Genomic DNA, 14,733 nt, shown 5'->3' with positions numbered 1-14,733 from the left:
CTCCCAGCACAGTCCCTTCCCCTCTGACACAGCGCGGCTCTTCTCAGCCACAGAGGGCTAGTGGGAGCAAGGGCACAAAATGAGACTGTTCCTCAAAGCACCGAAGAGGTGTTCCGGATGTGTGAGCTCTGAGTGTTATCGTTGCTGCCTTTGCGAAGGAACGCTGCCTCCGGGGAACTTCTTGGACACTCTTCCCTCTGCTCATCCAGCCACTGGACTGGGGTCACACTGCCCACATTCTTGTGTGTGCGATCTAACGCATCATTTCCCAGGACATCTCTGAGGAGAGGAAGGAAGAGGCCAGCAAACACCCCCGTTTCTGAGGGACACCGAGGGATCCCGGGGAGGGGGAAGGGTCCACTCTGTTGATTGCTTGCGGCTTTGAGACACGAGGTTCGCCTTGCCCGCACTTTTGACAAAACTCAGTTTACCCGAGCAAATCATCTAACCTGTGTATTGCTGGAACCTGCTGCTGGCCACGTGCTAGGCAGCTCTGGATCCTGGCCTGGGAACAGCATGGGTGCCCGGTGACAGAGGCGGAGGCATGGGGACACGTGGCAATGAGGCACTCGGATGTTAGCCCCAAGTCCTGCTCAAACCGGGAGATTCCCTTTAGATCACCAAGAACTGTTCTCTTGGGGAAGAGCCGGAAGAAGAAACTGGGGACCCCCAAAGTCCCATCGACTCCCCCAGATTCAAGGTGGGATTCTACTATCTCTAGAGGTTAGAAATATATGCCCGATGCCAAAACAAGCTGCCTTGTCTATTTTCTGGTTGATTCTCAACACAAAATTTGAGATGTTTTCCCCCTGGTCGGGGAGAAGAGCTTTCTGTAGAGAACAGAGAGTTCCCAGGCACCGAAGTGTTAAGGGGACAGTCAGGCTGGGGGTCCCCAGTTAGAAGCACCAGCTCCCACTTCTCTGGTCCCCAATATAGACACCTGGCATCTCCCTCCGTGACCTGGGAACCCAGACTCGTCCCGCCGTACCAGGAGGTTTACCGCTGTCCCCCACCTCCTGCGGCCCCCCCCCTTCCCCTTGTTCCTGTCCCCAGAGCTTCAGCTCTGGCTTTTTGTGACTTGCCAGTATTGAGCAGCAATGTCACCTCACGAGCAGGTGCCTAAAAATTCTGTCCCTCCAAGGTGCCAGCTTATGTAAAACCAATTAAGCCCCCGCTTTTATCTCTCCAGCGAGGCAGCTCTTCTGCATACTGATCTGATTTCTAATGGGGGCATCCATATTTAGGGAAGAAATGTCAACTTCATCAGGACCTCTGAATCCTCGGAATCACGCTTCCTAGTGCCCTGTTTCCGCGTGTGACACATTCCATCCCGGCGCTCAGAGCCCGACGCGGCAACACGGGATGATTCTTATTCCAACACGACAGAGCGACAGGATTCTTAAAATATATCACTGATGCGGGGACCTCGGGGAGGAGCAGATCTGGCATCTGTCCTTCCTGTGTCTGGAAGGAGTGACTTTGGAGCTGAACACACCTGTCCAGAGAAGGGCTTCTAGTTCGTTGGCCATTTGGAGCCCTTTGGAGAGGTGGCTGCAGTAGGTGGACAGGCTCAGAGCCCGCTCTGGGGGTTTAACAGAGAGTTAACTTTCCAGCCGGCTATGATTTGTAAGGGAGCTTAAAGGTGGGAAAGAAAATCCTTTTCTTAGATTCAGCAGCTTTCACTAATCAGCTGCATCTCTGGGTGTCACTGCTTGGCTGACTACTGATTTTTTTTCCCTGCCGTCTCCGGTTCTATTAGGGAGTCAGGGGCCCAGGAGACCTGAGGCAGGGTTAGTCTTCCACAAAGAGAGGAGCCTGATCCCAGCATTCAGAGCACAAGAGCTTGTAAATCAAACTGTTAGCTTAATAGCTTGGGCCATTATTCTAAAGCAGTGGGGCTGAAACCAAAAGCCAAATGAAAATATAGTCAATTTGTTCATACTTTAGTGACTGAATGACTATGTAATGTCAGTGGGTATTGGCACTGGGGAAGACAGGTCTGTCGGGGGAGAGGCGCAGTGTTCGGCGTGAGGAGTGACCTTGAGACGCTTGGGCAGACCTCTCTCTGAAATGGGTTTGGGATCTCCAATTATAACACGGACTTGGCCATAGAGAGCCAGACTCAGGGAGCCGGCCGCCTTCACTGCTGGGAGAGCGCAGGCCTCTGATCTCCACACCTGATGGAAACCCAACGTGAGAAACCAAGCATGGCCAGCAGCACTGGAGGGCCTGTGAGTTCAGGAGGGACTGGGCTGAAGGGGGCTTGAGCCCTGGGACAAGTGCCCAAAGAAGGATGCGGCGTCCCTACCCTTCAAACATATTTAAAAAAAATAGCCTTACTGGTTTTGTAAAAGTCATATCCTCACTGTAAAAATTCAAACAATGCAGGGAAGAGCATCAGAGAAAGTAAAACTCAGCCTCACACCACTCCAGGGGTCACCGCTGCTGCTGCCTGAGGACCCCTCCCTCTGGATGTCTGTCCCTGAGCACAGGCCCCTGTGCAGATGTGTGGGCGCCTCTGTCCCAACAGCACCACATAGCACGGGTTCATTCCCCGGCAATGGGTTAGGAACGTGGCAGTAAGTAGACTACGGTCATTATTTTCAGTGGCTGTATACTATTTCACAGGATCATATATTGTCTGTGCAATGTCAGTACAGGATCTCTCAGCTCATACTGAAGACGCCTCTTCACTGGCACATCCGGGCTTACACCATCGTGGGGGTGCCACCATAAATACGTGGGACCTACTCCCCCCAGATATTTGTCTTTGGGCTGGTATCACTGGCAATCTTTGTAAAGAAGGATAAATCGTCTGTTTTTCTTGGCTTAATATCAGGCAGCCATAGGATGCACAGTTCAGACTGGGTCACTTCTGAGAGCAGAAGGTGGGCACTATTAGTAATCCCACCTCCCAGGGGTGCCTGGGTGGCTCAGATGGTTAAGCGTCTGCCTTTAGCTCAGGTCATGATCCCAGGGTCCTGGGATCGAGCCCTGCACCGGGCACCCTGCTCCGTGGGAAGCCTGCTTCTCCTCCTCCCTCTGCCACTCCCCTTGCTTGTGTTTCCTCTCTCGCTGTGTCTCTCTCTGTCAAATAAATAAATAAAATCTTAAAAAAAAAAAAAAATCCCACCTCCCAACAGGCAAGCCTGGATTCTGGCCCCTGCCTGGAAAACCCAAGCAGGGTTCTGCAAAAAGCAGGTGAGCCGGGTGGGCCAGCCTGTATCAGGATCATGTTGATGGGGCTTTGGTTATGCAGCTTGCCCCCGGCCCCCAGCTCCGGCTGCCAACTAACCATTTCAGGCTTCTGGACACCAGGGGGTGGGGCTGCTCCAAACTTCCCCGTCTAGCTGTCCAGCCCTCTGTCCATCTACCCACTTCACCCTTGCTGCTCACCAGTGACCCTACAGCAGTATCACGTCGGCACTGGGAGCAGGGCTTGGCACAAAGATGCTGAACGAGATTTGTGTATGAATGAGGGAATGAATGAATGATCACCAGGCCCATCCCCAGGGCAGATGCCATGTGTTGGCACCTGAATAGAGTCCAGGTGCCCTGCTGAATGTATACGTGTGTTCTCATCGAATCCTTCTGCTAGCCCCATTTTCAGAAGACGGAATGGGGATGTGACCGGTAAAGCCATGTGACAGGTAGGGAGAGGTGTGACCCAGGTCCGCTGCCCCTGAGTCATGTGCGCACACAGAGAATGTGGGTTCCCTCCTCCCTCCCTGCAGACCCCGGCGCATTTGTGAAGGGCACGAGCCCCACTGCTGCTGGGCACAGAGGGTGCCGGCTGCAAGCCCAGCGATCCCTCCACTCAGGGATGGGAGGCAGTGCGTTCACATCCCGTCCGCCAAATGGGAGCCTGAGGAAGGGTCTGAGCCGTTTCCCCTGACGGTTCACTCTGGGTTTGGGGTCCACCACCTTGAGCCGTGACCCTGGGATCTTGAGCCTTCGGTTGAAGGAGACCCTTAAGAACAGTGCCACCCTCACTTTCAGATGAGGAAACTGAGGCCCAGAGAGCCTCTTAGCTGACTGGTAGCAGGGCATACATACGTGACCCTCTCTCTGGGCCCCATGCATCCGGGGCAGTGGCTGGTGGTACAGACCAGAATGGGCGCTGGAATCCCAGGCAGCCCTGCGGCTGGTCCCGTGGCTGCGGCCCCAGGTGGGCCCAGAACACGGCTGAGCGCCCCGAGAGGTGCCAGGCCGGGGAGGGTCTGGGCAGCCCCCTCGAGGTGCAGGGAGCCAGCTTGCTCCGCGTTGACCCAGCGCAAGGAGCAGGCCGCTGTGCCCCTGCCTGCTGCTTTTCCATGTGAGAGGTGTTTAATTATTTCTGACAGGGTTCAGCGTCGACATCTGTTCGCGAGCGGGGAGAGTCCATTTAGGTTATCCATCACTGTGACAGGTTCAACTTTTTTGGAAGCGCTTTTCCCTTTTATAATGGGGCTGGGGTGGGGGGGGTGGTGGCTGGGCACAGACAAAGACCCTCTTGGGGCCCCATGCGGGACACTGGCAGCCCCCTGGCCACCACCGTCGCCGCCACAATGGCCTGGACCTGGTCGGGGCCACCAGGATGGGGGACACCAGGATGGTCAGGTTGGGAAGGGGCTTTCAGCAGGTCTGTGAAAAGCTTTCAGCTCTTCTGTGCCATACTGGTCATCCATCCATTCTTTCATTCATTCTTCCTGCAGACTTTCACTGACCACTCAGTGGGTGCGGGGCTCTGCGGACGCTGTGGGGGTCACAACGAGCATGGTCCTTAGGGGCTCACGTTTTGCTGGGGAAGATGGACAACTAATTGCCCAATTAACTAATTAATTGCAATGAGGATGCATACTGTGAGGGGGAGAAAGGGGCCCTGCTGGGCTGAAGAGGCACCTGCTGGGGCGCAGCCAGAAGTGAGGGAAGGATCCTCAGGAGGCCCTGGATTCCGCAGCCCTTTCTTACAGGGCATGTTCCTTCAGCCCACTGAGCCTCAGGCTCCACATCTGTTGAATGGGGACAACGTTTCTACGAAATAATGCATGTCTAGGGCTTGGCGCACAGTGACAGCTAATAAACACTTCCCGTTGGTAGTATTTCCCAAAAGGGGAGACCAAGTGTCGCATCCATGAAGGCATCACTCTAGGGGGTTAGGGTCTCCACTGGGCTGACCACGGTGGCGCCCAGGGACAAACGTTGCTCTGAGAGTCCTGCAGAGGAAATTCCAGAAACCCATGAACATCCCCCAAAAGACAAAAAGTGCCCTGTGAATCCTGAGGCCGGCATGTTTATTCTTTCTCGTTGTTTCTGTGGCACAGTGGGTAGTGTGTTGGAACTTCAGGCCAACGGTCAGAGGAACCAGGCTTCCCAGCCCTACCACCCCACTCACTGGGGGAGGACAGCTCAAACTCTGCTCCCCCTCTGTGCCACGGAGCAGTGGGGGGGATACTCGCTCTGAAGATGAAGTGCACTAATACACGGAAATGACTCAGCTCAGTGCCTGGCACTGAATCAAAGGGTGGCATTTACAGGTTACCTCCTGTTGCTCCTGACCGTATTTCAGTGACAGCAATCTAGAATGGAAGAGCCCAGCACAGCTGAGTCAAAGCCCCTCTTTTGAAAATAGAAACTGGTTCGTTCATATCCGACTCTGGGCCAGGCACAGTGGGGACACCGGCGTGGGAGACATGCTCTCCTGTTGGGGGCGAGTCGGGGTGGGGATTGGGGTGAGGGCCCTTTCCTTGCTCCTCTGGCCCAAGACCTCCTGAGCCCTCCTTTGTCCCCTGCCTCAGTAGCTCTGGGCAGATTCTAAATCAGAGCCAAGGGGCTGGGGGTGGGGGGTGACACCACAGAACTGAGTGTTGTGGAGGGCATCTCGTACAGAGCTCTGGGTCCCCGTCCCTCCCCAGGCAACATCCCAGGGAAAATCAGAGAGAAAAATCAGAGCAAAAAGAGCAAAGGAGGGGCCAGGAAGGAAGCTGTGGAGAGAGGAGTGGGGGGAGGAACGTGGTTAAAAATGCAGGACATTGGGGGAGACTGAGAAACCAGAGCAGAGCCACGCGGCCAGGCTGAAGGAGCTACAAAGCGACAGGGGCAGGGACTCCCAGCACCTCCTGCTCAGCGCCCAGTCACGTTTGTGTGCAGGGTGGTACGGGCTGACGGGCAGCGGGCGAATGGTCACTGACATATGCTGACAGAGGCCACTTGGGCAGGTCGCAAGGGGCCGCATCGGGGGGCAAGCAGGCTTCTCCTCGAAGCTCGGCAGCTTGTTCGATTGCATTAGGCTCAGGAAGGCACTGGCCCCTTCATTGTCCAAATTGCAGTTTAACTCAATACTGCGGGTGGGCTGGGCTGGCCAGGAACATTGCTTTGTCCAGCTGTCTTCCTGGGGCCAGGCGTGTCCCTGTGGCCCCCTAGAAAGGCTCGCTGGGCCCGAGTTGGGCAGGCACAGCTCCCCTCCCACTTGGAAGCCGCTGTCCCCAAACCTCCTGGTTTCCCCCTCTGAACAGCCAACCAGTGGCTAGAAGTCCACAGCATTTCACTGTCTAGAGGACAGGTAGAGAACAGGCAGAGTGAGAGGCATCCTCCCTCGGTGAGGGAAGGGGCATTTGGAGGCGAGACCGACCTTCTGGAAGTGAGGCATATGCCAGAGGGCATCCAGCTTCACTGGTGGCTTGTACTTTCTCAGCTGACTGCTCCGGGTCTCATACAGCTTCCCCAGGATCACCTGCAGGCCAGAGAAATGCAGAGGTGAGGTGGTCTCCTGGCTCGTGGAGGAGCCCGAGCTATGATGAAGAGAGGTGAGGGCAGAGGTTTGGGCTTCCCGGTGTTGCAGACCCATGGGTCACCTTCCTCCTGCCTCTGGCCCTTCCCCAAGGCTGATGTCACGGCACCCGCTCCTCTGGCCACTAACCAGGGGCCTCCGGCATGGGAACCCCCGTGTCGCAAGCATGTTCATCTGTTTCTGGTTGGGCCCCTAGAACGCACAGGGTTGCTTCATACAGAGGTAACTTTCCCGTGATCTGAGCCAGCTTGAGCTTTGGGGATCCTCGTGGCACACGGCCCCTACTAAGGTCCTGGACGGGCCCTATTCGTGTGCTCTGATTCTCTAAAATTTGTGATAGTCATATGTTTTATTGTGTATTTTCTCTTTTCTTTCTTTTTTTTTCATGGAAATATAGCTGACACGCAATGTTAGGTTAGTTCCGGGCGGACAGCATAGCGATCCGGCATGCCGTCTGTCACCGTACGACCCTATTACAGCACATTTACCGTACTCCCTGGCAGAATCTTCCGTCCCCGGGGCCCATGCATTCCATCACTGGAAGCCTGTATGTCCCACTCCCCTTCAGTAGGTCCTTTGGATCAGCCGTCTTCTCTGCCTTCTAGAACAGTTTTGCAACTATCTGCAAACCAGAGATGCTCTCCAGCTGAGAGATGCCAAGCCTGCCTTCAGAATTGGAGGGGTGCATGCACCCCATTTCCCCTGCCTAAGTGGAAATGGATCTCCCCCTGGAAATGGGCCGCCGATGCCTGAGACAGTGTTGGTTACCGTAGGATTTGCTGAATTCAGCATTGAGCAGAGCGGCCCAAGATGAGGACTCACTGCCTGGAAGCTGTTGCCGAGAATTTCCATTTGCGGGCACCACCATCAAAACCCCAGGACATCCTTTGCGGCCAGAGAGACAGGCTCCCCCTCGGATGGTGGCAACTGGACCTTGCAGAGCAGCCATCTTATCAACCCCAGGCCCCAGCCCCAGTGTTTGTGGGTCTGGGTGTTCCTCCCAGTTTGTTAGACAATGTACAGCCACAGAGACTCTTGGAACAGGAAGAGAACCCTGGGGTTGTTTCCACAAGTGTTTTCCGAGCGCCTACTATGCTCTAGGCACGGCACGGTGGGCCCTTTCTGACCCTTTCTTTCCTCAGTGAGGGAACTGAGGCCCCAACTAAGTGGCGGCTCCCTCAGAGTCACACCCAGGGAGCGGGCCCCAGTTCCCAACCAGTGCTTGGAGTGGAGCCACTCCCATTAGTGGGGTGCCCTGCCAAACAGGGAGTGGCACTGGCCACAGTTGTCTCTAACGTCAGAAGATGTGTCCCTGGGAGCTCAGTTTTCCATGGATTTGCGACACTCTGAGTCCCTGTGATATTGCTGCTAATTAAAAAACACGACCAAACTGGAGCTATAAAACGGTTTCTAATGGCGGTGCTCCCTCTGAAACTGGTCGTTACCATAGTAAGTCGACTCTTTCTTGAGCCATTAACGAATAAACTAGTCACGGGCTGCTTTTAAAATGTTATTACAACACTCTGTTTTTTAATGAGCTGGTGTCTCGTTCTCTACCGATGCCAAGGACAGTGGGAGGGGGCCCCCCGCCCCTCAGTGACGCTCCTGGCCTGTCCTGAAGGCGCCAGGATCCTCGGCAAAACTCTTCGGCTCCCCAGTTTGGCTCTAGAACATCTTTGCCCTGTTGCTGAACTCCAGGCTTTCTCATAATTAGCAGGGGTGGGACCTCGCCATCAAGAAGAGCCAAGACTCTGGGGCTACACACACACCCTCGAGTCCGGGCCTGGCTCTGACGCCTTTGGCCAGCCGCTTAATCCCTCCGAGCCTACGTTTGCCCACGTGAAAATGAAATAACCGAGACGACCTGATGAGACCCCAGCCTCATGGTGTGCTCAGGAGACAGCATGCGGGAACACGGGTACCCGCTCAGCCCAGCTCCCTGCCCGGAGCAAGGCACAGGGAAAACACTGGCTGGATTGCTGCACCAACCAGACACGCGAAGATCGTGCTTCTAGTGAAATCTGTGTGGCACTAGGTGCACATCAGTCTGGATCGACTGCAGCTCACACCGTTAGCAACTGGCAGCATGGAGACATGGTTCTGTCTCAGTTTCAATTTCCCTGTGTGGGCACCACCTCTCTGAGACTCAGTTTCAATGCCCAAGAAATAGGAATAATGCCCACCTCCGGGGCTTTTGTCAGACATAAATGAAACGATGTGTATGATGTACAGGATGTAAGATTTAGCATGTGGCCTATTCATCAATTTGAAAGAAAATGTATTCCTAAAGTATAACAAAATGTGTTCTTTATGGCATCCTGCTTTATTAGCCTTTTCTTTAGTACAGGGCATATTTCTGTCTCGGCTGGTTCAGGTCAGTTGAAAATCATATTTCTGGATGGGCAGAGTCGTGGAGGTTTGGTAGAAGGAGTCCCCAGGTAGGAGTTGGGACACCGGGTTCTGCTCCTGTGTCAGAGGTACACAGGGCCTGGGCGAGAATCTTCCACTCTCAGGCTTGAGTAGGGGTTGTGTGTGATCATCACCAAGACCCTTTTAACACAGCACCTAGCAGCTTGGTTGCCACCCCCAGCCTCCCCCCTCCCCATTTGTGACAAACGTGCACAAATGTCAGTCTCACAGCTTTGCCAGGCCAGCCCCTCCCTCCACTCCCATTCCAAATGGGGGCCACTCTGGAGTGGGGGATGCATTTACCTTGTGCTTTTTCTCCAGTTTAATGGCTTTCTGGGTGGCCTTCTGTTCCTGCACCCAAAGCTGCTGGTAGCGGTGCTGCAGCAGGTCAAAGAAAGGGGTGGAGGGCCTGCGGGGAGGAAGCGCAGAGAGGCTTGAGGTCTTGGAAGGCCGCCACATTCTCTCCACCGAGGACGCCCACCTGACCCTCAGGACTGTGCGCTGGGAGATGGTGACAAAGACACCCCCCCAAGTGCGGACTTTAGACGGGCTTCTTGGAGCCCTCTTTTCAACTAGACCTTGCCCTTGGGCCTTGGGCCTTGCCCTTGGTCTGCTGAAGCCAGTCTTCATAAAGAATCTGTGAAGTCGATCCCCCATCCCACCCCCCGTCAGTATCAGTATCTGATCACCTTGGCCTGCCTTTACCCAGAATCCCATCAGGTCGGTTCAGTGAGCATCACCCTGCCCTCTCTGTGTCCTTCCCTGACCCCCACCCCCTGCTCCCGGGCTGTAAGTCCCCACCTGTGCTGTATTCATAACAGGGCCCCGTGCTGCGCTAAGTCTCTTTCTCCTTGTGCGGTAGCACTGCGTGAAATCATTGCCACCTCTCGTTTCTGACTCTGGCTCTCCTTGACAAGGGTCTCCGGCCTGGGAGAGCACTTACCCTGTGCCGCGCATTTTGTACACCCCACCCCTTCGCAACGCTGTCAGGCGGGTACCGTCCCTATCCCTGTCCCAGAGCGTTGGGGGGGCGGCGAGTGAGACCTGCCCAGAGTAGCCGAATAGGTAACAGGTGACAAGGGCAAGTTCTTCACGGAAGAACCAGAGCTAATGATTGCAGGAGGAAATGATGGAGCCAAGGGGAGGGGAATCACCGGGGTGCCGCTCCCAGCCAAGGAACAGGTGGAGGTAATGATAATCATCAGTGGCTGCTAAGGCCATTCGGTGGAGACTACAATGCGTGGGGCAGGCTGCAGCAGCTGAACCAAATGACCCATTTCTTTATTGTGGGAAAACATATACACAACATACAATTTACCCACATGATCAATCTTACCATTTCTGAGAGTGACAAGCAGACATTTGTGATACACAGTGGGAGGTGTGCAGTACCATCCACCCAAAATTCTTTGGGAAAAGAAACCAAAGTACCCTGACGGTCATCAGACTTCTAGACAAGCACCGTCCAATCGAAATACAACGCGAGTCACCTTGTAAACAAGGACTTTTCCAGGAGCAACGTGAAAAAGGAGCAGGCAGGATTAGTTTTACTAATATATATTATCCCTCTCATTACTAACGTACTTTATTGACCTAATCTAGCCAAAATATTAACACACCAACATATAATCCTTTTAAAATATTCATGGGGTGTTCGAAAGATTCAGTTTAGAAATTTGAATTTGGGACCCCTGGGTGGCTCAGTCGTTAAGCGTCTGCCTTCGGCTCAGGTCATGATCCCAGGGTCCTGGGATCGAGCCCCGCATCGGGCTCCCTGCTCGGGTGGGGGGAGCCTGCTTCTCCCTTGGCCTGCTGCTCCCCCTGCTTGTGCACACTCTCTGACAAATAAATAAAATCTTTAAAAAAAAAAGAAATTTGAATTTCAATTAGTCAAAATTAAATATGAAGGTAGATTCAGCTCCTCAGTGGCACCAGCCGCGTTGCAAGGGCTCAGTAACCACCTGTGGCCGGTGCCACCGCAGCAGATAGACAGCTGTCGGCCTGCCTGCTACGCCTCGCAGGAAGCGCAGGACATGGGGAGCACGCTACACACCCCCGTGAGGATGCCGAGTGCCAAGTCCCGAGTCCCGAGTGTGGGATGTTCTGCAGGACAAGCGACTCGAGCACATCAGCAAACAAAGGACCGTGGGAAGGGAGGAGGAAGAAGTGGGGTAGATTACAGTGACCTAAGAAATGCACCCACCAGGTGCAGTGTGCGGACCTCGTTTGGATCCCGAGTCAAGCAAACCATCAGTGGGAAGGTATGTTTTGGGGCAACCAGGGCCAGGTGAACACTAGCTGAGGTTTGGAAGTTAAGTGTTTCTGTTGGAGATGCATATAGAAGGGCTTGTGGGTGGAATGATTGGTTGCTTACAATTTGCTTTAAAAAGGGACTCCCTCAAATAATAAAATACAGTAAAGTGAGAATGGACGGCAGGGTATATTGGTAGTGGTTGAAGCTGTGTGATGGGGCTGATCACGGGCATGTATTATAGTGTCTGCTATACTTCCGTGCGTGTTTAAAATTCCTCGTCCTATGCGAAAACAGAAAAAGAAGAAGAAACTATGAATCAGGCTCATTGCTTCCCCCCGGCATGTCTTTCTGACCTTCCTTTTGGTGGTGAGCAATCCTAGCCAGCTTTTCTGCCTCTCACGTCGGAGCTGATTATTTCCTCATTTCCCTGGGCCAGAGAGTCTCAGATTTTTTTGGTGCATAAGAACCCCAGAGGTTCTGAGTTAGGAAGTGGGAGGGGGGCCCAAGAAATCACATTTTCAGCAAATATAGTTCTGAGACAGGGTGTGTGGGGTGAAGGGTAGCCCTCCAAGTGACGTTTCCACCCTCATCCCTAGAACCTGTGGCTATGACTTTATTTGGAAAAAGGGCTTTTGCAGAGGTAGTCCGGTTAAGGATCTTGAGATGGGATTAATAACTATGCAAATGCTTTTTGCACTTGTCCAAAGACAAGTGTCCTCATACAAGGACAGACAGCAAAGAGAGACACAGGGGAAGAGAAGGAGGTGCAAAGGTGACAGCGCAGTGATGGGGCCACAAGCCAAGGACACCTGGGGCTGCCGGAGGCTGGAAGAGGTGGGGCGGGTTTCTCCGCTAAAGCCTCCAGCGGGAGCGCGACCCCACTGACACCTCGCAAACTTCTGGCCTCCAGAACCGTGAGAGAATATGCGTCTGTTGCTTTAAGCCAACAAGTGCGTGGTAATTTGTGATGGGGAGCCTGGGAGCTAACACACAGGGGTTCCTCAGCCCACCTCGGGGAAACACCAGTAGAAACCGCCCTCTGGATGACGTCTAGAGTAGGTCCCGAGACTAGAAATCAGAGTCTCACAGCTGAAGGAATCACAGAACAGCATTTTGCAACCTGGCGTGTGCGCATGGGTCACCGGGGAATCTCGTTACAGGCACATTCTTGTTCAGTGGGTCTGGAGTGGTCACAGGTGTTGTGGCCCAGGACCCACACTTGGGGCTTAAGACCTAGCCCCAGAGGTCTTAGCCCCCGAAGTCCCAAGAGTTGTGAACTGTACCTTCTGAGCAGGTGTCTCAGGGGGAGGATCCACGGCTTTTCTCATTGCATTTCTGGAAATGGAAGCACCCCAGGGAAGGTTCCATTCTTCCCAGTGACCTTATCTCACGACTGGGGAATGCAGAAATGGAAGTATTAAGAAGAGACATGCCCCCCCCCCCCCATCCTGAGGCAAACCTCGATCCTCTCTAGCTTTGTGTTTTTGGTTTTTTTTTAGAGGGGGAGGGGCAGAGGGAGAGGGAGAGAGAGAATATTTTTTCAATTTTTATTTATTTTATTTTTTTTAAGATTTTATTTATTTGTCAGAGAGAGTGAGAGCACAAACGGGGAGGGACAGAGGGAGAAGCAGGCTCCCTGCTGAGCAAGGAGCCCAATGCGGGACTCGATCCCAGGACCCTGGGATCATGACCTGAGCCGAAGGCAGATGCTTAACCAACTGAGCCACCCAGGTGTCCCAGAGAGAGAATTTTAAGTAGGCTCCACATCCAGTGCGGAACCCAACAGTGGGCTCGATCTCATGACCCTGAGATCACGACCTGAGCCAAAACCAAGAGTCAGATGCTTAACTGCCTGAGCCACCCAGGCGCCCCTCTGGCTTTGTGTTTGATTTGGCCTGCACAGCAGTCTTAACAGACTTTGAGATTGTCATCAACAGTTAAAAGTTGGGAAATTTTACATTAAAAACCAACTTTCCAGACTGTCTTGAAAATGTGCAGCTTCTGACCGTGTGGTCTATATGTAGCAACTACTGGCTGGAGCCAAGTGTCACCTGTCACTTTGCCCCACGCCTCTCCCTTCCCTGTTGCCCCTTTACCTGCACCCTGCACCCCATTCATTCTCCTGGTGTAGCCTGACTCCCCAGGATGCAGACTTCCGTGGGACTGGGCTGAGCAGGGACTCTACTTGAGCAGAGCCTCAGGGGCTCTGAAATGCCACTTTACAGAGCAGCCTGCCGGGCGGCTACAAACAGTGGCTCTTTGTTTTCTGGTTCCTTTACCCCTGTGGTGACTTTTATTGCTTAATTATTACACGCCCCATGCTTCTGAGCAGCCTAATTTATGGCCATGCTTTCTAATGACATGAGATGCGTAACCTCACAGTATCTTCCCCCAGAGGCCCTTCACAACAGAAGAGCGGCCCTCCTACGGCCTGGGCTGACCGGCTTTGTGTCCTGCTCCAGCCAGTGGTTATTAACCTGGAGACAGGCAGGGAGGGGCTCGGCGCGGGAGAACAGCTGAGAAACCTTGGGGGTCATGGCGGCCCCAGCCCGGCTGGCTCAGGGAGATCCAGCGGGTTCTGCCCATTTGTGCTCTGGCTCATTAACTTGGATAAAAAGGTGGGGAGGCTTGTCAGGACAGAAATCGGATCACATCACCCTTTCCTGTTTTAACCCTAAGCCTAGACTCCGGGCCATGGGCCCCCACCTGGCTTACTCTCGGCTTCTCCCGGTCTCAGCCGTGGGGTCGCCTCCTCAGACAGCCTGCCCGACAGCCCATCCTCGGCCGCCCCCCGCCAGGTGCCTGCCCACGCACAAGTGCTCTGGGTCATTGGTTCTGCGGTTTGTCACCGACCTCGGCCGCTGGATGCCAACACCACCAGGGCAGGAATGGTTCCCGTGAGCGGCACAGTGTTGCTCTCAGCAATTACGTGTCGTTGAAAAAGAGGGAAGGCAAATCAGAGAAAGAAAGATCAGGCAAAGTTCTGGGAGATACACTTTTTCATAATTCAGGGTATTGTACGTTAGGCTACGTGGAAGGTATGAGAAAGGCCGGAAGTTGATGGACGCTGCCGCTCGATGGACGAAGGACAGTCTTCTCAACAGATGGCGTGGAAATGACTGGACATAGTGGGCAAAACCCCACAACACAGCTCTCGACCAAAGTCACAGACCTTCCACAAGAGTGAACTCAAAATGGATCATGGATTTTGATGTGAAGGTAAACCGATTAAACTTCCCCCTCAAAGCGCAGGAGAAAAATCTTCAGGAGCTCAGGCCAGGCTTGGTGCTGACTTCTGAGA

At 53.9% G+C, this 14,733-nt stretch overlaps 1 protein-coding gene across 1 annotated transcript in view; it reads right to left on the bottom strand.

Annotated features, from left to right (window-relative positions):
• CFAP77 (cilia and flagella associated protein 77) overlaps window positions 1-14,733 on the bottom strand; it is a 123,894-nt gene that overhangs the window by 16,019 nt on the left and 93,142 nt on the right. Inside the window, exons 4-5 of the mRNA XM_028090475.2 lie at window positions 9,482-9,587; window positions 6,611-6,712 (exon numbers count right to left, since the gene is read on the bottom strand). Coding sequence (XP_027946276.2) covers window positions 6,611-6,712; window positions 9,482-9,587 — 208 coding nt within the window. The remainder of the gene's footprint in view (window positions 1-6,610; window positions 6,713-9,481; window positions 9,588-14,733) is intronic.

The sequence above is a fragment of the Eumetopias jubatus genome, unplaced genomic scaffold (genome assembly GCF_037043125.1).
Source record: "Eumetopias jubatus isolate StellerSeaLion01/CBP00866 unplaced genomic scaffold, mEumJub1_p1.0 scaffold_15, whole genome shotgun sequence".
In the NCBI taxonomy this organism is placed as follows: domain Eukaryota; kingdom Metazoa; phylum Chordata; class Mammalia; order Carnivora; family Otariidae; genus Eumetopias; species Eumetopias jubatus.
The sequence above is the reverse complement of the archived record's forward strand: the minus strand, read 5'-3'. Positions and strand labels throughout refer to the sequence as shown.